General features: G+C 35.1%; 1 protein-coding gene across 1 annotated transcript in view; it reads left to right on the plus strand.

Moving 5' to 3' along the window:
- LOC149541652 (patatin-like protein 2) overlaps window positions 1-22,732 on the plus strand; it is a 46,237-nt gene extending 23,505 nt beyond the window's left edge. Inside the window, 7 exon segments of the mRNA XM_089795639.1 lie at window positions 21,313-21,437; window positions 21,532-21,713; window positions 21,800-21,831; window positions 21,834-21,985; window positions 22,086-22,247; window positions 22,351-22,428; window positions 22,514-22,732. Coding sequence (XP_089651765.1) covers window positions 21,313-21,437; window positions 21,532-21,713; window positions 21,800-21,831; window positions 21,834-21,985; window positions 22,086-22,247; window positions 22,351-22,428; window positions 22,514-22,732 — 950 coding nt within the window.
- Window positions 22,733-23,504: the final 772 nt, after the last annotated feature.

The following is a 23,504-nucleotide window of genomic DNA, read 5'->3' on the forward strand; positions in this document are numbered from 1 at the left end:
AGTTGACCTACAAGATTTTCATGCTGAAGGAATTGATTATTTCTTTTCTCTAAGTCTTCATTTTCCTTGTTTCTTTGTTTCAAAGCTTCACATAGCCTGATGGATTGGATTTCCTGTTCTCTTTTAAGCTTCCTTACTTCTTCTTGCAAAGAACCATTCTTTGCTAGGAGTTCTTTAATTGCTTCATTAGCTTTATTTGAACTGCTTGATGGTAAAAAGTCTTCAATCTTTTCTACAACATACTGATGATCATTCATTTTTCTTGCAAGTTCCTTCTTTTTAGAGTTTGAGAAAGATGCTCTTTTACTTCTTTGAGTTGAGCCAAGGCCATTTCCAGATCTATAGATTTGTCAAGTCTGAATATCTCCATTGTCCTTGATCTTTGCTCAAGCTGTCAAACTTTATCCTGAGAACCACAAAGCTCTGATACCAATTGTTTGAAATATTCAGGATAAGGTAGGTTACTAAGAGGGGAGGGGTGAATTAGTAACTTATAAAACTTTTATCCTTTTCAGTATTTTAATCATACACCATTCATTTATCTAAACTACTGCATAACAGAAGGAACAAACATTCATTGCACATGTATATAGAGATTTGGTGACCCAGAAACCTTCCAAATAGAAAGTAAAACTGGGGTGGGGATGATACCCACAAAACTTCATTAGTGCAGTATGAAGTTGGCTGGTTAAGGCTTACATTGATCACTTCTAATTATTTTCCCTGTTAGGAGCAAGTAGGACTGCTAGATCCACCTTGTTAGAGGATTTACAAACATATAATGAAGTATGCACTCTGTTAGGAGATTTACAAAAGACTATTAAGTCTACCCTATTATAGAATTTACAAAATTGATTCACCTGTTAGGATGAAATAGTGGATCTGCTTACAAACTTAATTTACTAATTAGGTCGTTGAAGTATAGATCACCTCTTGTGACAGATGAATCTTTTCTTATTCTTAAAGACCTTGCTGAAGACTTTGTTCTTTTGTTGATTCACAAAATATTATATGTCTCTCATTTTATATTCATTCATACCACAGACACTTGCAAATGATATAATAGATTACATATATACCATTCCAATATTTACAACTACAAGGTTGGCCAAAACATAAGTGAACAAAACATTACTAAGTCGGCTACATAGTAGAAAACTCGAGTTCCTCAAGATGACTCAGTGACCTTCTAATACTCGACATCCACTAGATTACTCAGCATCATCATGCACTCGGTAGAAGTAGAGGCTCGGTTCATACTAGCCACACAATACTGCTTGGAACTCGATAACCATTGGTGACTTGATAGATATAGTGTCACTCGATAGAAGCTAACTTCCTCGTTTACCTTGTTGTGCTCGGTGAATACTGAGTCCTTCATTTACCTTTCTTTGCTCAGTGAACACTAAGTTCTTCATTTACCTTGCTTTGCTCAGTGAACACTGAGTTCTTCATTTACCTTGCTTTGCTTGGTGAACACTGAGTTCTTCATTTACCTTGCTTTGCTCGGTGAACACTGATTTCTTCATTTACCTTGCTTTGCTTGGTGAACACTACTAAACTGCCCATTCACTCAATATCCTCTGGAATGCCTGATGTGAACTGTTTACCTATTGAACTTACAAGGTAACTATTGAATGCTTGGTATACACTGTAGACTAAGTGATGAGCTTGGTAAGAATTCAGAATCAAATAAGTGTTTGCACTAATGAAAAATATATCATAATTCCAACACCAACTTCTTGCACTGACCCCCATAGGGTCTTACCTTACCAACCAGATAAAATTTTGAATATGATACTTATACTAATAATGACTACAATGTATATCAATATAATAAGATCTCAGGTCCAATATTAATAAGAAGGATGCCAATCAGGACATATCTAAATCCCATAACATGCTTATCATCAACATATCATAAGGTGTATGGTAATAGTCTATAATTCACATTCCATGCATGAGAGACAAATCCATGACATCTCACCTCCTTATGCTTCCTAGTTCTGACCATATTCATGTTATTTAGGGTTTATAATATAGTATTGGGAAAGGGCCTAATAGTAAGGTTGATTTTGAAAACAAGATTGTTAAGATATATGATACTGATGGAAAAGTGATTGGAAAGGGTGGTCAAAATAGGAGTAATCTATTCTACCTTGATATAGAGGATGCTACTTGTCTAATTGTAAAATTTGATGATGTGTGGCTATGGTACAAGAGGTAATTTCATGTTAATTTTGACAACTTGATTAGTATCAATAACATGAGAAAAGTAAGAGGTTTGCCTAAGTTGTAGAAGCCTAATAATATAATGTGCCAACAATGCTAGTTAGGCACAATGATAAAATCAAGTTTTAAGAGTAAAACTCACACATCTAAAGGAATACTAGAGATTTTCTACACCAACTTGTGTGAACCAATTGAAGTGCAAAGCTATATAGGAGATAAGTACATTATGCTACTTGTTGATGATTATTCTAGAATGATGATATTTATGTTTCTGAAATAGAAATCTGATGCTTTCCAAATATTTAAGTGATACTTAGCAAGAGTTGAGAATGAGATAGGTAAAAGTTTGAAATGTTTGAGATCTGATAGAGGAGAAGAATTTACATCAAATGAGTTTGAGATGTTTTGTAATGACAGATGGATCAAAAGATAGACATTTGCTTCTAGAACCCCTCCACAAAATAGAATTGTCAAAAGAAGGAATAGGTCTATTATGGACTATGCTAGGACACTCATGATGTAGAATTTTTTTGCTTTCAAATAATAGAGAGAAGTATTAAGTATAGTTGGCTATACCCTAAACTATGTACAAGTTAAGAAAGGTACTCATTCAACACCTTTTGAATTCTGGTATGGATACTCACCCAATGTAAAACATTTAAAGTTATTTGGAAGCAAATTATTTATTCTCAAAATTTAGGAATGATAAACTAGATGCAAAAAGTGAAAAAGGTATATTGCTAGGTTATTTCACAAGAAATAAAGCTTATAATTGTTTACATACTAACAGTAACAAAGTTGTGGAAAGTACAAATGTAAAATTTGATGAATATATAGGAGTTTATGAGGCTAAACCTATGAAGGACTCAGAATAATACAATTCATTTGTATATTTTTATGAAGTTATGCTTGCTAAAGTAGATTTTGTAAATTATGCTACAAACCAACAAGTTTTAGTGACTACCAAGTTACATACTATGAATGCCAAGTTGCATTCAGGAACCAAGCTACATTTAGATGCCAAGTTGCATTTAGGAACCAAGCTACATTTAGATGCCAAGTTATGAAATGAAGTTGAGGCACATTTTGATTATGAGAGTAGTGTAGATGAGAGAGATGCTGAACTGCGTGACAAAGATAAAAATAGAGACTTTGAAGTAGATAGACCAAATGAACAAACTGGAGCTAAACCAAGATTGTCTAAATTTGTCAAGAGACATCATACTATGGAATAAATCATTGGAGATAAAGATGCAAGAACAATGACAAGGAACAAATTGAAAAATGATACATTTTTGCTAAGCATGAAAGAACCCAAAATAGTAAAATATGCCTTAGAAGATGTGGATTGGAGTAAAGTCATCGAAGAAGAGATTGAACAAATTAAGAAAAATAAGATATGGACTCTAGTTCCTAGAGTAGGGATTTTTTTAGTGGCGATTATTCATCAATTGGTGAATATGTCTCGATCGGGCTATAGAAATTGGCAAAAAAATCAATGTATACTAGTTGACCGGTTCACCTAGATTTTATAAAATACTCATACAGTGGTCCAAACGTTCGCTACTATTATTACATAATTTTAGTTTGGTAGTAAGGTTCTTCGCCCATATTTCTCTTTACTGTTTACTCTTATTCACCATGGAATTAATTGTGTGTCTCTTTCGATGATCATCATTCACCAAATTCCCATTTTCCTATGTGAAATTTTTATTTGTCCTAGGAAACAATTCACCATGCATCACACACAATGGGGTCCCAAATTTTTGCCCTATTCGCCCACTTGATTACTTGAAATTACGTGAGGTTCGTCAAATATTAGTTCTTATGATATGTAATGGTCAAATCCCATTTTCCAAAATGAAAATGGTTTATTTATAGTTGTCTATTTATGATATATGAGTTTCATTATTAATACATGCCAAAAGAAGGAGCCTTCTTCATAGTATTGCCATAAGTAGAGAACCGAAATGACTATGACTATGAGTCCATAGTATTTTATTGCAACCTTAATTTGATGGAGATGTCACAATCAAATTTAAATAGGAAGAGGAGTAGGACCAATCTTTCAACTTATTATATATAGTTATAGATAAACTAAACTGCAATGGTATTGGTAACTATCGATAAAAAACTATCAAAAATTGGTTGTACAATTTGGAAAGTGGTGCGTGGTTAGTGGTAGCATACTAGCAAGAGAATGTTGCTATCATTGACATGACATTTAATTCTTTTTAGGTACACTGTACTCTACAAACAACTTAACTTGATATGTGTCAACATTCTGGTGACTACCTCGACAATTCTTCTTCGTTCAAGAAATGTTAACCGAAATTAAAGCTTAGCCATTGATCTTGGATCATCAGACGGTCTAAGTTCTCAAATAATACATTTAACATAATTACAGTGGTAGTGGAAAAGATGATGCTTCCATAATGTACAGTCAAAAAACCACATCTTCAAACCATCACTTGCCACTTGCCACTTGCCACTTGCCACTTGCCAATAATTTATGTAAGTTGGTATGTTAGGTTAGGCTACTTATTTCCCATCTTTTGAAAATAGCCATACCAACTATAACTTTCTGAAAACCATTCGCCATAACAAATAAATTAATTCAATTATTTGGAAAATAATTTTGCCATTTTGCCACTTGCCAATAATTTATGTAAGTTGGTATGTTAGGTTAGGCTACTTATTTTCCATCTTTTGAAAATAGCCATACCAACTATAACTTTCTAAAAACCATTCACCATAACAAATAAATTAATTCAATTATTTGGAAAATAATTTTGCCACCAATATCCATATCTGAAAACATAATTCGCCATCAATATTAATAATTTTATTAAAATCAAAAATTATAATCGCCATTATTTTATAAAAATTGTCTAAACTATTAAAAAAATTTCCACCAAATATCCATCAATTGACGCATAATTCACCAACACTATTAATTTTTTTTTCACCCAAATGACATGTGATTCACCAAAAATTTATAAATTTTGGGAAGGGGGGGGGGGGGGGGTGTGTTCCTTAAAGTTGTCCCTATCCTAGACTAGAAGATAAATATGTGATTAGCACCAAGTGGGTATACAGAAATAAGCTAGATGAAAATGATGAAGTCATAAGGAATAAGACAAGATTATTCTGCAAAGGATATGCACAAGAAGAAGGAATTGGCTATGGAGAAACATTTTCTCCTATTGCTAGAATGGAAAGAGTAAGAGCTCTACTTGCTTATTCTGCATACAAAGGTTTCAAAGTTTATCAAATGGATATTAAATGTACATTTCTAAATGGAATATTAGAGGAAGAAGTTTACATAGATTAGCTAGAAGGATTTCTTGATGTCAACAATAAGAACATGGTATATAGAATACACAAAGCTTTATATGGTTTGAAACAAGCACCAAGAGCATGGTATGAGAGACTTCATAATTATCTTGTGAAGATTGGATTTGAAAGGATTGATGATAAGAGCAATATGTACATGAAGACAGAGAAAGGAAAAGGTATTTTTTTGTCTAAATTTTTTGTTCACATGATATCATATTTGGAGTTCAAGATGTTTTATCTAAAACTTTTGCAAATGAAATGAAGCAAGAACTTGAGATGTCTATGTTTGCAGAGATCAAGTTCTTTGTCGATTTCCAAATACATTAGATGAAATATGGTATATACATCACTCAGTAAAAGTATGTCAAGGAGATACTATTTTTATTTGGATTGGATAATTCCAAATGAGTAAGAACAACTATGGTGACAAGACATAAATTTTCAAAGAATGATGATTGAGCTAAGGTAAATCAAACATTATACAAGTCTATTATTAGCAAATTACAATATGTAGTACATAGCAGACCTGATATTGCATTATCTATAGGGGTAGTTGCTAGATTCCATGCTAATCCCTAAGAGAATCATTTGATGGTTGTAAAAAGAGGTGAAGATGGAATATGTTAACACAAAAGAGAAAATTTATGATATCTTTACAAAAGAATTACTTAAGGATGCTCATGAGTATCTAAGAGGTAAACTAGATGTGATACCCCCATCAAAGGCTCTAGAGGAAACAAAAGAAATTTCCTAGATCAAACAAGTTGATTGACATATGTTCCACATTGACGTAGTGGATCTTACTTTAGGAGTTTCCTAAAGTAATCATAGTGATGAAACTACAAATTAGACATAAGCAAGGTGACTAAAGAGAAACTTAAGAAGTTCATATTTCCATATTAAGATGATAAGTCTTTGGCATTGTTTTCAAAGAGGGAGAAATAAAAGAGATTAAATTGATCCTAGAGGGAGAAACATAAGAGATTGAATAAAGAGGGAGAAATCCTAACATAGAGTATGAGGGAGAAATGACGACTGCTGAGAAAAAAGTGTATCTATTCATAGCATCTATCTGCCTAGTAAGAGGGAGATACTATAGAAGGGAGAAATGAGAAGTAATTTAGAGGGACTCATCAGGATGAATTGATTGTTGATTGTCTATTGATCAAAACAAAATAAAATTTTGTAACTTATTTAGAAGATGAAAGTTGCTGATAGAGGGAGATATTTCAATATGAGAAATTATTTTCTTTTTGGTATTTTGTTGGTCTTACTATTTTAACCAAGTTAGTTTGGTTGGTCAACTTGGTTTGCCATCAATGCCACTAAGAAGGAGATTATTGAAAAAGAATTGTTGCAAGTACATGATAAATGTGTTTCAATCATTATTTTTTCATTGATGTCAAACCCTCCTTTTGTCGGTAAGACAACTACTTATATGATTTTAGTATTATCTGATGAAGACAGTTTGATCAAAATATGTAACAATAGCACCGAGAGGAAAGGTTGATTTATCATATAAAAAGGAGTACAAGAATAAGCTAAGATAGTGATATCATAGTGCATTGATAATACACAAAGGGTTGTAAAGGTTGGTTATACTAAGCAAGTTTAGAAGAATAAGTTAAACAAAGCTTGTCTACCAAGCTTGATAGAATGGATAGTAAGTTTTGAGAAAAGTTAGTGGAAGTTGAGTAGAAAATTAGTTGGAGCCAATTAAAAGTCTATTTTAGTTTATGTCAAGCAAAACAGTGGACACTGAATAAAGTTTAGTTAATGTCGAACACTAGTAAACTTTAGTTTGTGCTGAGTGATTTTACAAAGGATGTCGTGAAATGTAGTATGTGTCAAGCATCAGAAGCAAATTAATGCCAAGCACCTACATTATTATAAAGATCATGAATTTGATAGATTTAAGATGACAAGTTTGTTTTCTTGGGTTGTGTGAACTAGGTGGAAGATAAGATTGATGAGCTAGTGGCAAAAAATTCATGATTAACCTTTTTGAGAAAAATTCAAAGAGGATTGAAGGAGAATTTTCTAGAAGTGATATGGAATTAGGGGTAGACTCATTGAATCCCACCTAATTTTTCCTAATCCTAAATTGGATGATGGAGAATGAATGGAAAAAGATTTCAATTCTCTATTTATAGGGATGGCTAGTCAGAAGTAAGGGTTGTCATGTGTGAGAAAATAAGGAAGAGAATGATTCAAGGGTATTTCCTAATTCAATGACCTAATTGAGAGTTTTCATTGGCATGTTAAGGAAGAAGGCTTAAGGGTATGGATGCTTGAAGGGTGAACAAGCTATCATAGCTGAAATATGTGAAATCCAAGTAGAATGGAGGATTAAAACAAAGATCTATAATCAGCGAATGGAGTTATAAGTTGTTATTAGATCAAGCCTTATTGTTACTCTCTAATAATTGTATTAGTCTAGGGTAAATCCTTTGGATTAAGGTTTGACCTAACAGTCATTTGTAAATCCTTTAACTAGGTGACATTCCAAGAGAATGATCTGAAGTCCTCTAACAAGGCTCACTTCTAACAAGGTGATTAAAATCCTTTAATAGGGTCACATTTAATAGTGTGTATGGTAAAATTTTCAATAGGTTTGGCCTTTCATAGGGCATCACTTCAGAAGAGTGAAAAAGAGCAGTATGCTATTGGTGGTTTTTCCCAAATTGGGTTTCCACATAAATCATTGTGTCATGTGTGTTGTTGAATCTATTATGTTTCATATTTATATTTTTACAAATTGATTTGATATTAACCTAAAATTTTTAAATGATTGCTTAATCTTATGGATGCATGCATGATGATAAATGTTTTATGGGTTCACTAATCTATGAATAAATTATTTATATATCTAGAGCTTGGATAATTGATTCACACACCCTCTCAGTTATTCCAAAGAATTCTGACAAAAACTTCCAGACCAATCAATAGCTATATAATGAACCATCTCAAACTTATTTTATGTAGTATACAAAATATTAAATCATTTGGTGCCATTCAGATACCTGAGGATCCTGTTTCCCACTTGCAAATGAGAATGCTTTAGAGTTTCCATAAATTTGGAAATTAGACTTACTACATGCATCATATTATGCTGAATAGATGTCATATACATCAAGCTTCCAACTATACTTTTATGCAATGTTGGATTCACACTATTGTTGCAATCTTCCTTGCTCAACTTCAAACTTATAGCTATTGGTGTTGGGGTTGCCTTACTATTTTGCATTTTAAATCTCTCCAAGATTTTATCTACATATTTTTCTTAAGATATGACAATGCCATCATGCATTTTTTTTACCTCTATGCCTTAAAAAAACATCAAGAGACACAAATCTGTCATTTTAAACTCACTCTTCATGGCCTTTTTGAAATAATCAATTGGGAAATTTTCATTTCCTATAAAAATTAAATCATCTACATATAAGACAACAATAAAAACTTTACTATTAGATAACTTGATGTAGAGAGGTGACTCAATATCACTTTTTCTAAAGCCATTGCTCATAAAATATGAGTCAATCCTACTATATACCATGCCAATGTAGCTTGTTTCAATCCATAAAGATCTTTTTTCATCCTATACATGTTGTGTTCTTCACCTAAAACTTCATAACTAGGTTACTACTCCACATACACCTCTTCTTTCAACATTCTATTCAAGAAGGGAGACTTCACATCCAATTGAAACAAGTTCCATTTATGTCAGCTACAAGTGCAATGATGACATGCATAGTTTCTATTCTTGCAACTGGTGTATAAGTCTCATCATAATCAATACCATACCATTGTTTGTACCTTTTGACCACTAATCATGCCTTATTCCTGTCTATTTTTCCACCAACATTAAATTTGGTCTTATAGACCCATTTAACTCCAATAACTTATTTCTTGGGAAGAAAAATAGTTAGCTCCCATATCTCAATTCTCTTTATTGTATCTATTTCCTCATTCATGCAATTACACCATTTCTTTTCTTTCACAAATCACTCAAAATAATTTGGATCACTATGAGAAAATAATGAAAAGTTTACACTCTCATCAAACTCTTTATCATACTTTCATCTTGGCATATCTGCCTGAGACTCTTGGCCTTTCTTGGCAATAGGGAGGTGAGAGTGGGGTCTAAAATTCTTCTATTGTTGCTTCTACTATTTTGTACCTACTTTACAACAATCCAAATTTGTCTAGAGCTATTCGAAGTTGAATCTCTTCTTGTCTATGGTTGCTTTCCTTTCTACCTATTTCTATCCAAAGTAATATGAAACTATCCAAAGATTTCTTTATTTGCCACCATTTCATCATGTTGATCACCAACTTCATTTTCTTCATCAATTATTGGCACTTTACTTGAAGTGCTTACTGATTTATCAACTGAGCAATATCATGATTGGTTTTTAATGAACTCTGTATCTCTTGAGACGATGATCTTCTTGGTGATAGGGTCATACAATCTATATGCCTTTGATTCTAAACTATAACGATGAAGATACACTTCACACCCTTTTCATCCAACTTTTTTCTTTGCTCCTATGGCACATGTGCATATACTACACCCCTGAACACCCTTAAGTGCTCAATCGTCAATCTATGTCTTTTCCTCAAGAGGAATTATATTATGGACTTCCCTTGTGAGAACCTATTTAAAAAATATACCACTATTGCTACAACCTCTCCCCATTATTCAGTTTGGAGTCTCTTTTCTTTCATCATGCTCATTGTCATCTCAATGGCCTATTCTTCCTCTTAGCTACTCCATTTTGCTATGGAGTATAGCTGGTTGTAAGATCCTTCTTGATGTCATTTTTCCTACAAAAGTTCACAAAAGAATTGTAGGTATACTCCCACTTCTATGTGACCTTAGGACTTTTACATAATGTCCACATTTTTTTTAGAGCCTAGGTTTGAAATCTTACAAACTTATCAAATGTATCATATTTATGTTTTAAGAGATACACCCATGTCCTATGGCTAAAATCATCTATGAATATCATAAAATATGTGCTACCCCCAATAGAAGTTGTTTGCATTGGTCCAACTAAATTAGTATGCACCAACACTAATGGTGTCCTTGCCCTTCTAGAGTTACCAGAATTTAAGAGAAGCCTATGTTGTTAACCCAAAATATAAGCCTCAAACTTGTCACATGACTCTAAAAATATTAGGAAAACAATCTACCATTCTTTACTTGAACAATAAATTCAAACCAATATAACCAAAATGTACATACCTGAGATGCTATAGCTTGGAGGGCTCTTCAATCATGCTCTTTAGAGTTGATTGCTAATGTATTGTTGTACATGCATACTTAGAAGGTGTAGCAACAATTTAACAAGAAAATCATGTCTCTATCCTCAAAGGGAGCATGTGATTCCTTGTCATTTGGACTGCTGCAAGAATCTTCTTACTCCCATCTTTCTCATGAATGACACACTTGTCATTTTCCAACAACACTTAGTAACCATTTTGAATGAGTTGTCTAGAACTCATCAAATTATTCTTCATGCTTATAGAAAAATAAACATTTTAAATTTCTCTCTTCTCACCTTGCTTGGTGCAAACCATAATTGATCCTTTTCCCACAATACAAATGGTTCCATTGTTTCCCATTTTGATTTTAGACTTGAAATTTTTATCAATAAATAAAAATAAGTTTTCATTACAAATCATGTGGTTGTTGCAATTTTTGCCCAAATACCATAACCCAGGGCTTCCTTCTTCACCAATGCTACACATGATGAAGGTTGTGGGATTGGTTACTTCACCCACATTCTCATCAGCCATATTTGCACTCTGCCTTGACTAATCACCTTGCCTTTTCTAACATTCCCTTGCATAATGCCCAAATTTGTGGTAATAGTAACACTCCACATTGCTCTTATTTGAGATGTAATTTTTCTTGCCTCCTCTAGAGCTATTTCAAGAGCTTCCTATTCCCTCTCGGTTGCCTACTCATTCTAAGATTTCTCCTCAAGTATTCTTTAGTCTAGAGTTTCCACAATATCTACCTCAAGATCCTCTACCAAAACCATTTCTTCCTCTCCCCCTACCTCTTGCATTGGACTAAGTTTTAAAAGCTTGCTCCTAGAAAGATGTTTTTGATCTATTGATTTGGTGCTCATGGGTTTGGAGAGTACCCATCAACTCATCCATTGTCAAGTGGTGAGGTCCTTTGCCTCTTTAATGGTCATTAAAATATTATCATACAATGCAGGAAAACTTCTTAGTATATTTTCCACTATTCTCTACTCCTCATAATCTTCTCCATTTGACTTCAACTAGTTTATCAAACTAGAGATCCTTGAGCTAAAGTATGAAATAGATTCATTATCCTTCATTTCAAGGTTCTCAAACTCTCTTCAAATCATTTGTAACTTCATTGCTTAGAATTTATTAGTCCCTTTGAATAATTTAGTGTTGCTATCTTGGGAAAAATCACCTCTATCATTGTTGTCTCAATCAAGCTTAATGCTTTTTCTTCCTTCCTCCTTGACTCCTTTAGCTGAGTCTTCTAATTATTGGTGAGGGCAACATATTGTGCTGGGTCGGTAACATCATTGAACATGTTAACCACAAACTCCCACAAGTCATTTGCAACCATAATGGTTCTCATCTTTTTCCCAAGTGGCATAATTTTGTCCATTAAAGGATGGTGGCTACTACCAAGTCTTTTTTTCCTTTTTAGTCATGTTTTCCATGTAAAAAACTTCAACATCCTAAAAAAATAAAATGCCCAAACTCACAAGGATGTGGGGCACAATAGCTATGATACCATGTGAAGAAAAAAAACAACAACATGAGAAGGCAATCGATAGAAGACTGCTGAGCTGTTCAAAAATACTAGGGATTGAGTTGCTCAATCCACACAAGGAGCTTGACAAGTAAGAGAGTGAGTTACTTGGTCAGAAGGGAAGCCCAGTAGAAGTAAATACTGAGTTACTTAGTCAATAGGAACCAAGTTACTAGACAAAATCAAAAGTTGAGCCATGCAAGGAGCAATAAGAATGTTCCAAAAAATGCATAGACAGAGATAGAGATTTCTTCTTAGTTTTGCCAAAACTACCAACATGCACAATGAAATATATGAATGGAGACAAGATCAAACATAGTATACTAGAGATGGGCTAGTTTTCTTTCTTATTTTCTTTCTATTAACCAAATCAAACTGTTACAAATCTTGAAAGTAAAATTGCAAACATAGAAATTCAAAATATCTAACTATTAAACAAACTTATAGCAATGTAAAGCTACATACAATAAGCTTGGAGCAGTCACTACTCAAGCAGGACAAAGTTTACTTCCACGAAACTTAGAAAAATATTCACTTATATTGTTGCACTCTAGCAAAACCTTCTACTGTTGCTACTCTACTAAACTCTTTTGAATCACTCAGAATGTTTGGGATCTATTAGAATGAATAAAAAATTCCCTCTATTGTCTCTTGCTATTCACAAAAAAACTTCCCTCTCATTTTTTAATTCAAACATACCTACCATATTTAATGTCTATGTTGGAGCTATAGTGTTAGAGGAGACTTGGGAAGCTCAACATCTGATAGGTAGATGAATGACAGGCTTTAGGGACAAATTGAGTTAAGTAAAAAATCCAACACCTATGGAGATGCATTAGAATGGACTGCAAGTTCTATCATAATCTTTTTTGTCACTACGTAGAACAAAAGAGAAATGCTATGAAGAATATCTAGAACTCCAAATGTAGACAGTAATGAATTGTTATTATTTTCTCTATTTCAGCCTATACAATAATTTATTTTTATGCTTTCCCCTATGGCTCTATCACCTTCCCTTCTCCTCTTCTCCATTCCATAATTGCTCCTAGTGCTATTTGGATTTAGGCTTCATACCAAGGTGGCGTCGAGTTTTCTTTTTTAATATCTCCATCTCTTTAGTTGCCACTAAAAAAAATAGGCTTCCTTTGCCTACTGATGATGTTAAACATGTATTGAACCTTCTATTGTAATTGTGATGTGCACAAGAGATCCATAAACTGAATATAATGGTGTACAAACTATTCTATAGCATGCTGCAAGAAATGCAATCTTAACAAATGCGATGGTTGGGATCTATGGTGTTAAGGATTATAATTTTTGAATTGGCAGTGGTCTATTTTGAGATGTCTATGATCAAACAATCTTTGGAGATAAACTACACATAAAGCGTACATCATTTTTTAAAAAGGTGTACAAAGAAATGTGCAGACATTAGAACAATTGTGCGGTAATTTTGTATGTACATATACTTTTGCTTAGGAATATATATTATTTGATTTGATAGTGAAATTGTTTTTCATCAATGGAGATTCTATTAGCTAAGTTTATCATTGGTCTTCCTTTTGCAGATTATGTGCTTCATTATGTAGTTTTACACTTATGACTACAAATCTTCACCATATCATAAGTAATAACTAGTCTTCTGAAATAATAACAAATAATCATAAATAATAATAAATCTTCTCAATAATTTACAGTTATGACTACAAATATCACATAATATATAGAACTATATTTGCATCCAAAAAAAGATAAAATCTTTTTCAAAAAATTTAAAAATATATTTCTCAAAAAAATTCTACTTTTGTTTGCTTTCACTATGATATTGTATGAAAAATATACAATTACTAATATCATATCTCAAACTCTTTACATTCAAATACTAAACATATAAACAAATCACCTCTGTGAGAAATATAAATCAAAAAATTTAAATCTCAAACTCACAACCCTAACTCAAAAAATTTATACTCGACACTTAAAAGTAGCTCGGCACATGAAGGTGTCGAGTGCCAATTTTACTCAGCACTTCATGGTGTCGAGTCACAGGTTACTTGGCACTTGATGGTGCCGACTGACAGGCAATAGGTGCCAAGTGAACTCGGCACAAAGGAGAGCTCGGCACTTGAAAGGTCGGCAGCAATAGATGCCAAGTATGCTCGGCTCCAAAGGAAATGCTCGGCAACAATAGATGCTGAGTGAGCTCGGCTCCAAATAAAGCTTATAACTTAGAAAATTCCAAAGTGAATGCATTCACCATTAAAACCAGAGAGCCAAAGCTTTAAGCTTTCAACCAAACTTGTCAAATGTAATAAACAGAAGATGAAGAACAATGGATTAAGTATGCTTGCTTGCTTTATATTCAATCTTTCATTAAACTATTACAAAATCTAGGAGCATTCGGCTTCAACCAAAAAAACCTAAAATAACCCTAAATTGATAATACTTCAAACTTTAATAAACTTTTAAACCTACAACTCTAATGGCTACATACAATGGTTCCTGGAACAATCACTACTTCAACAGGACCAATCCAAACAACAAACTTACAGAGTGAACAAGGAAACACGTGCAACTGCAGGCACAAACTTCCTTCCTTCATCCTTCTCTGCTCAGCTCTACAACTTCTCTCTGCTTGATCTGCAAACTTTGCTTCTGTTGGTCGTCAGGTGGTAGGTGGGTGTTTGGCTCCAGGGGCAAGACAACCACTGTATTAAATTTTCCAACACTCCCCCTTTGTCCTGAGCCAAACAAACAAGGATCACAGCTAATCCAAATCAACTACACCAAGACACTCTCTTAGGTGTACAAAAGGTCCAATGCTTAATGGCTTTGTGAAAATGTCTGCTAGTTGCTGCTTAGACTTACAAAAATTCATTTTGATATCCCCATTCTCCACCAACACTCTGATGAAGTGATATCCGATCTCAATATGCTTGCTTCTCCCATGGAAGACTAGATTCTTGGACGATGCAATTGATGAGATGTTGTCACAATAAATTGTAGTTCCATCCTCTTTCTTTTCATTCAAATCTATCAAGATCCTCCTTAGCCAAATTGCATGACATGCTGTTGTATTTGCTGCAATGTATTCAGCCTCTACTGTAGATTGAGCAACAATAGGTTTCTTCTTGGATGCCCATGAAATTGCACTCGATCCCATATGAAACATATATCCGGAAGTGCTCTTCCTATCATCTATACTTCCAACCCAATCACTATCAATGTAACCAACCAACTTGAATTCACTTGATGTAGTATACAAAATTCCAAATCCCTTGGTACCTTTCACATACCTTAGGATCCTCTTTCCTGCTTGCCAATGGGAATCCTTTGGTGTTTCCATAAATTTGGAAATTAGACTTACTGCATGCATTAGGTCTGGCCGAGTTGCAGTCAAATACATTAAACTTCCAACCATACTCTTGTATAGTGTTGGATCCACTCTCTTGCTAGAGTCTTCCTTGCTCAACTTCAGACCTATTGATGTTGGTGTGGGGGTTGCCTTATTGTTCTGCATTTTGAGTCTCTCCAAGATTTGCCTTGCATACTTTTCTTGAGAGATGAAGATGCCATCATGCATTTGTTTTACTTTTATGCCTAGAAAGTATTTCAAGAGACCTAGGTCTATCATTTCAAATTCACCTTTCATGGCCTCTTTAAACTCAGCAATTAGAGTCTTGTCATTTCTAGTAAAAATCAAATCATCTACATACAAGACAACAATCAATACATTACCATCTATTGCCTTGATGTAAAGAGTGGGCTCACCATTGCTTTTGCTAAAGCCATTGCTCATCAAATATGAGTCAATCCTACTGTACCATGCTCGTGAAGCTTTCTTGAGCCCATAAAGAGCTCTCTTCAACCTATATACTTTGTTCTCTTCACTTGCAACTTCATAACTAGGTGGCTGCTCCACATACACTTCTTCTTTCAATACACTATTCAAAAAGGTGGACTTCACATCCATTTGAAATACCTTCCACTTGTGTTGGGCTGCAATTGCTATGACAGCACGCATGGTTTCCATTCTTGCAACTGGGGCATAGGTCTCATCATAATCTCTTCCATATTGTTGTTTGTAGCCCTTGACTACCAGCTTTGCCTTATGCCTATCAATCTTGCCTTCAGCATTGCATTTGGTCTTGTAAACCCATTTCACTCCAATCACTTGCTTCTTGGGAGGCAATTCAGTTAGCTCCCATGTCTCATTCCTTTCTATGGCATCTATTTCCTCATCCATGGAATTACACCATTTCTTCTCCTTAATAGCTTCCTCAAAATATATTGGACCAATATGAGAAAATAATGCAAAATTAACACTCTCATCATAATCTTCATACCTTTCATCTTGGTATACCTCCCTAAGACTCTTAGTCTTTCTTGGTAACAGGGAGGAGAGTGTGGGATTAGAATCTTCATTGCTACTGCATTGCTGACTAGCTCGGTCTTCGCTGGTACTCGGCACTGACACTCGATCATGCCTAGAGGAGCTCGGCAGTGACTAAACCTGCTTGCCTTTTTTTCTATTTGCTCCTTCTTCTTGTTGTTCATCAACATCTTCTTCACTCATAATTGGCACTTTAATTGAAGTGCTTGGTGATCATCAGTTGAACCATAACAAGATTGATTTTCAAGAAATTCCACATCTCTTGAAAGCATCATCTTGTTGTTCAATGGGTCATACAATCTCAATGCCTTTGATTCTGGGCTGTACCCTGTGAAAATGCATTTCACACCTTTGTCATCAAATTTTTGCCTTTTCTCTTTAGGCACATGTGCATATGCAACACATCCAAACAGTCTTAAGTGTTCAACTGTCCATCTTATTCGTGACCATGATTTCATTGGAATTCTGTCACGGACTACCTTTGGAGGACACCTATTAATAAGGTAAATTGTTGTTGCCACAGCCTCTCCCCAAAATTTAGTTGGGAGACCTTTCTCTTTCATCATGCTCCTTGCTATTTCAACAATGGTCTTGTTCTTTCTTTCAACCACTCCATTTTGCTGTGGTGTATAGCTGGATATGAGCTCTTTCTTTATACCATGTTTCCTGCAAAAATTTACAAAAGAATTGGAGGTATACTCCCCTCCTCTATCTAATCTAAAAACCTTGATATAGTGTCCACATTCTCTTTTAGCCTGGGCTTTAAATTCTACAAATTTATCAAATGCTTCAGATTTATTCTTTAAGAAATACAGCCCATGTCCTACGATTGAAATCATCAATGAATGTCATAAAATATGTACTCCCCCCAATGGAAGTAACTTGCATAGGACCGACTAGGTCAGTATGCACTAACTCTAATGAAAATCTATCCCTCCTAGAATTTTCAGAGTTAAAGGGAAGCCTATGTTGCTTACCCAAAATACAAGCCTCACACTTGTCACAAGAATTTCTTACGCGTGGCAAACCTTCTACCATTCTTTTATTTGACAATAAATTTAAACCAGCATAGCCAAGATGACCATATATGACGTGTCATAGCCGTGAGGGGTCTTCAATCACACTCCTTAAAGCTGATTGTGTGGGAGGTGCAGCACTAACTTGAGATGAGAAACATGTCTCAATCCTCAAAGGAAACATTCTGTTCTTTGTCATTTGAACTGCTACAAGTAAGTTCTTGCTCCCATCCTTTTCTTGAATGACACACATGTCATTCTCCATCAGCACTTTGTATCCATTTTGAATGAGCTAACCAATGCTCATCTAATTGTGCTTCATACCAGGGGAAAAATACACATTTTGTATTTCTCTTTTCTCACCTTTCTTGGTGTAGGCCATAATAGATCCTTTCCCCACAACTGGTAGGGTTCCATTGTTACCCATTTTAATTTCAAATTTGAAACTCTTTTCAATGAATGAAAACAGGGTTTCATTGCCACTCATGTGGTTGCTACATCTACTGTCGAGGTACCAAACCTCAGGGCTTCCTTCTTCACCAAAATTACACATGATGAAGGTCACAACATTGGGTCCTCTTCCCATGTTCACATTAGCCACATTTTTTTGTCCTGACTGATCATTCTGCTTCTTCCAGCATTCATTTGCATAATGCCCATATTTATGACAGTAGTAGCATTCTACATTACTCTTATTGGAGTTGTAGTTTTTCTTACCTCCTCTTGAAGTATTTTGTGAGCTACTTGCTCCATCTGCTCTTCTTGAGCTTTTTGCTACAGTATTCCTTTGTCCTCTATTACCTTGGCCTCTGCCTCTGAAGTTTCTGCCTGAGCCATTTCTTCCTCTCCCCCTTCCTCTTGGATTTGTCTGAGCCTTAAATGCTTGCTCTTGAGAAGTAGAAGATGTGGATCTATTGATCCTATGCTCATGGGTTTGAAGAGAACCCATCAACTCATCCATTGTCAAAACAGTGAGGTCTTTTGCCTCTTCTATGGTCATGACCAAATGGTCATATTTATGGGGTAAACTCCTCAATATCTTTTCCACTATCCTCTACTCTTGATAGTCTTCTCCATTTGACTTTAATTGTTTAATCACATTGGAGGTCCTTGAACTAAAGTCTGCAACTGATTCATTCTCTTTCATTTGAAGGTTCTCAAACTCCCTCCTTATGTTCTGTAGCTTTACTGTACGGACTTTATCAGTCGCCTTGAAGTTAATCTCAAGGATATCCCATGCTTCCTTTGCATAATTTGCTGCTGCAATCTTAGGGAATATAGTCTCTTTCATTGCTTCTTCAATGAGACTTAATGTCTTTGCATCTTTCCTCCTTGATTCTTTCAGATGAGTCTTTTGTGCATTTGTGAGAGCAGCATACTAAGTTGGATCAGTCACATCATTGAATCCATTAATACAAACTCCTACAAATTATTTGCAACCATTATGGTCTTCATCTTCTTTGCAAATGTATCATAATTCTGTCCATTAAATGATGGTGGCTATTGCTATATCTTTCCTGCATCTCGTGCCATGATAAATATTCTAAGAAAACGAATGCCCTAACTCACTTTGGATGTGGGGCCTCAAAGCTCTGATACCATGTGAGAAATATAAATTAAAAAATTTAAATCTCAAACTCACAACCCTAACTCAAAAAATTTATACTCGACACTTAAAAGTAGCTCGGCACATGAAGGTGTTGAGTGCTAGTTTTACTCGGCACTTGATGGTGCCGAGTGGCAGGTTGGTCGGCACTTGATGGTGTTGAGTGACAGGCAACAGGTGCCGAGTGAACTCGACACAAAGGGGAGCTCAGCATTTGAAAGGTCGGCAACAATAGATGTCGAGTATGCTCGGCTCCAAAGAAAATACTTGGCAACAATAGATGCCGAGTGAGCTCAGCTCCAACTAAAGTTTATAACTTGGAAAATTCCAATATGAATGCATTCACCATTAAAACTAGAGAGCCAAAGCTTTAAGCTTTCAACCAAACTTGTCAAATGCAATGAATAGAAGATAAAGAACAATGGAATAAGTATGCTTTCTTGCTTTCTATTCAATCTTTCATTAAACTATTACAAAATCTGGGAGCATTCGGCTTCAACCAGAAAACCCTAAAATAATCCTAAATTGATAATACTTCAAACTTTAATAAACCTTTAAACCTACAACTCTAATGGCTGCATACAATGGTGTCTAGAGCAATCACTGCTTCAACAGGACAAATCCAAACAACAAACTTACAGAGTGAACGAGGAACCACGTGCAACTGTAGGCACAAACTTCCTTCCTTCTTCCTTCTCTGCTCAGCTCTACAACTTCTCTCTGATCTGCTTGATCTATGAACTCTGCTTTTGTTGGTCGTCAGGTGGTAGGTGGGCATTTGGCTCCAAGGGCAAGACAACTAGCGTATTAAATTTTCCAACAACCTCAACTGGTATTCTTTATTTGATCATCAAATCACCTCAACTAGAATTCATTATTTGATCATCAATTAATATATAGATGATATTTTGAACTAAATCTCTTCATCTCTTCACATGGTATTTTCTAAGGATAGTAAACAATGTTGCTATCTATAATACTATAGTACACTAATGCTTCTATGAAAGAAACTACCTGATACAGAAAATGCCGTGTAATTCCATATTACGTAAGTCACCATAAGGGTCTGGGTCAAAGTTTTTGTTGATGTCTTGTATAGTCTACGTAAAATTAGAAACCTCGTATACAATGCTCTATAGACATTAAAGATCTTGAATTGCCTTTATTAATGTGAACTTAAGATGATGGTTTGTAAACATTATCCTAGAGGATTTAGCTAGGATCCCATCTTAAATGGAAAAGATTTGTGGAAAGTTTTTCATTCAGTGCTGTCATTTTCCTGCTCAAATTATGGATATCATTTGACTGAAATCAAGCACTTTATCAATTTTCTGCCCACCAAAATCATGTGTGAGAAGGCATGATTACACAGCGTCTTTTACATTGTAATGACCCTCACCATATCTATATCAGACGTGCCAGCTGGTCTCTGAAGAAGAAGGATTAACATTTATAGTCATTTCACACTCACAACTCTGCCCTTTGGTGGTTAGTACAGTGCATTCAACGAGCATTGCATGTAAACATATAATGATTCATTCCCACTTTTTATTCCTATATAGGAAAGGAAAAGGAAAGGTGGTTTTATAGTCCACGACACTATGCCATAGTTTTTGGGTTTACATATGGTGACAGTGGTATGGGACTACCTCGTACTCTTTTTCGAGAGGCGCCTGGCGCTACAAACGAGGCGTACATACCCTACCCCCCAATAGGATTTGAACTTGTGACCTCTCTTTCAAGAGTACAAGTTCTCCACCACTAGGCCAACTCAGGCTGTAGCACCTTCAAAATCATCTTCTTCTTCTTCAAAATTGCATAGTGGTCTATCGGTTGATTAAGTTGGATCAAAATTAAAAATTGTTCACATCTCAGATTGTCTCATTTCACTCAATATTTGCTTGTCAACTAAATGCAGTGGCAACTGAGAGACACCTGTCAGCTACTGACGGAGATATGATCATCATTCTCAGCATTGATGGAGGAGGAGTCAGGGGGATCATCCCTGCAACTATACTTCAGTTTCTAGAGGCAGAGCTTCAGGTGTTTAATTCTATCCAATCCTAAGGTTTTTTCTAGTTTGCTTACTATATTGAAGGCATCATTTTATCTAAAAGTAACTTAAATTTGTTGACAGAAACTGGATGACCCAGATGTCAGATTAGCAGATTACTTCGATGTCATTGCAGGGACAAGCACAGGAGGTCTCGTTACCGCAATGCTGACTGCTCCAAACAAGCAAAACAGACCGTTGTTTGCGGCCAAGGATATTACACAATTCTATTTGGACCAGTGCTCTAAAATATTCCCAGTCAAAAGGTTAGTGACCTAAATTCTCAGTTGGTAGAATAAAAAGGACTATTAGAAGAGTAGAAGACACTAACGTGTTTAATGAATCCTCGCAGCGGTGTTTAGGGATGGTTCGAAACAATATATTCTAAGCGAGAGACCCCAAATATAGTGGGGATCATCTGCACAAGCTTTTAAGAGATTCAGTGGGTGGCGTTCGATTGCACCAACTACTGACTAATGTGGTCATTCCTGCCTTTGATGCCAATTTAGAGCAGCGCATTATTTTCTCCACGTTTGAGGTGCTTTTCTTCTTCTTTCATTACCCATCTGGGTCCTTTCTATACTATCCTTTTCTAAGCAAGTAGATTGTCGTTTGTGTGTGTGTGTTATGTAGTACAGGCCAAACACGATATATCAAAAGATGCACATTTGCCAGATGTATGCATTAGTACTTCGGCTGCCCCAACATATCTTCCTGCCCACCATTTTGAAACAAAATATTGTCGAGGCAATACGAGAGAATTCCACCTCATAAATGGAGGAGTGGCCGCCAACAATCTAGTAATAATTCTACCATTGTCCCTCTTACTGTAATAATTCTACCATTGGCTACAGCTGATTAGAATTTTTTTAATTTATTTTTTACTGTACTTTCAATTTGCAGACTTTAATTGCAATCGACGAAGTGACACAAGAATCCCTCACGCACGGCGAAGATTGGGTATCTCTAAGCAAAGCAGAGGTGAATCAGTTAAAAAGATTAAATTATCTTCAACATAAGGGAGTCATGAATAAATGAGTATTAATGGGTAGCAATTCGTTATCAGGACAAAAGAAAGATTTTGGTGTTGTCTCTTGGAACTGGGTACAAAACGGCATCGTACAAGGCAAGTGATGTTGCAAAGTGGGGACTCTTGGGATCGCTCCGTCAGGAAAATGCAGTACCACTAGTCGACATTTTTATGCAATCAAGCTCAAATATGGTGGATATTTATACTTCCTTAGTCTTTCAAGCCTTCGATGCACAATATATGAAGAAGTCATAAGATGGATTTGAATGTCTTATGCTTGTATGGACAATAGGTATCGAGGATGTTACAAATGGTATAGAGGAAGGTTAGCCTTAGTTATCATGCAGATAATTTGAGGCAATATACGATGGTATTGTTATTATTGTACGATGAGGAAATTATGTATGTCATATGCTAGATTTGGCCAAGAGACCATAATTAACAAGTGGTGGTAAGTAGGTTGTACATTGTGGGTGTTGTTGTGAATCTTCGGAATGGAAGTGAGTTATTGCATTAGGTCATAAGTATAAATAGCATAAGGATTCAATCAAATTGTATCAATAAAAAATTTCTAGAATGGACTCCCTTTTAGATGTGTGCCAAGAATTCCAGCATACACATAAATGTGCAAAGATGACAATAATACTTTGGGTAGAAAAGAAGGAACATCAAATGGTTTTTTCCAAATCAAGTAATACAAAATATCTTATTTTCAATTGAATAAAGACAATACTTCATTTTATATATGCATTGAACAAAATCCAAATAAATACAAAAAAATATCAAATTGATGATGATGATTAGAAAATCAGAAGTACAATGAGATATATGAACGGTACCTCCAATGGCATAATAGGGTGGCACTTAACTACCAAAAGCACAATAGGCAAAGTAGGGAAGATCTTCCACCTTTGAATCTACATAACCCCCTTATTCTTTAGCCTCCATAAACACAAAGAGAAATCCAATCCAATCCAATCCATGCCAATTACAATGCCCAATCATCTCCTTGCAAAATGCTTCAGGA

This window comes from Cupressus sempervirens, chromosome 8 (genome assembly GCF_028749045.1).
Source record: "Cupressus sempervirens isolate cs-2001-9-10 chromosome 8, ASM2874904v1, whole genome shotgun sequence".
In the NCBI taxonomy this organism is placed as follows: Eukaryota; Viridiplantae; Streptophyta; class Pinopsida; order Cupressales; family Cupressaceae; genus Cupressus; species Cupressus sempervirens.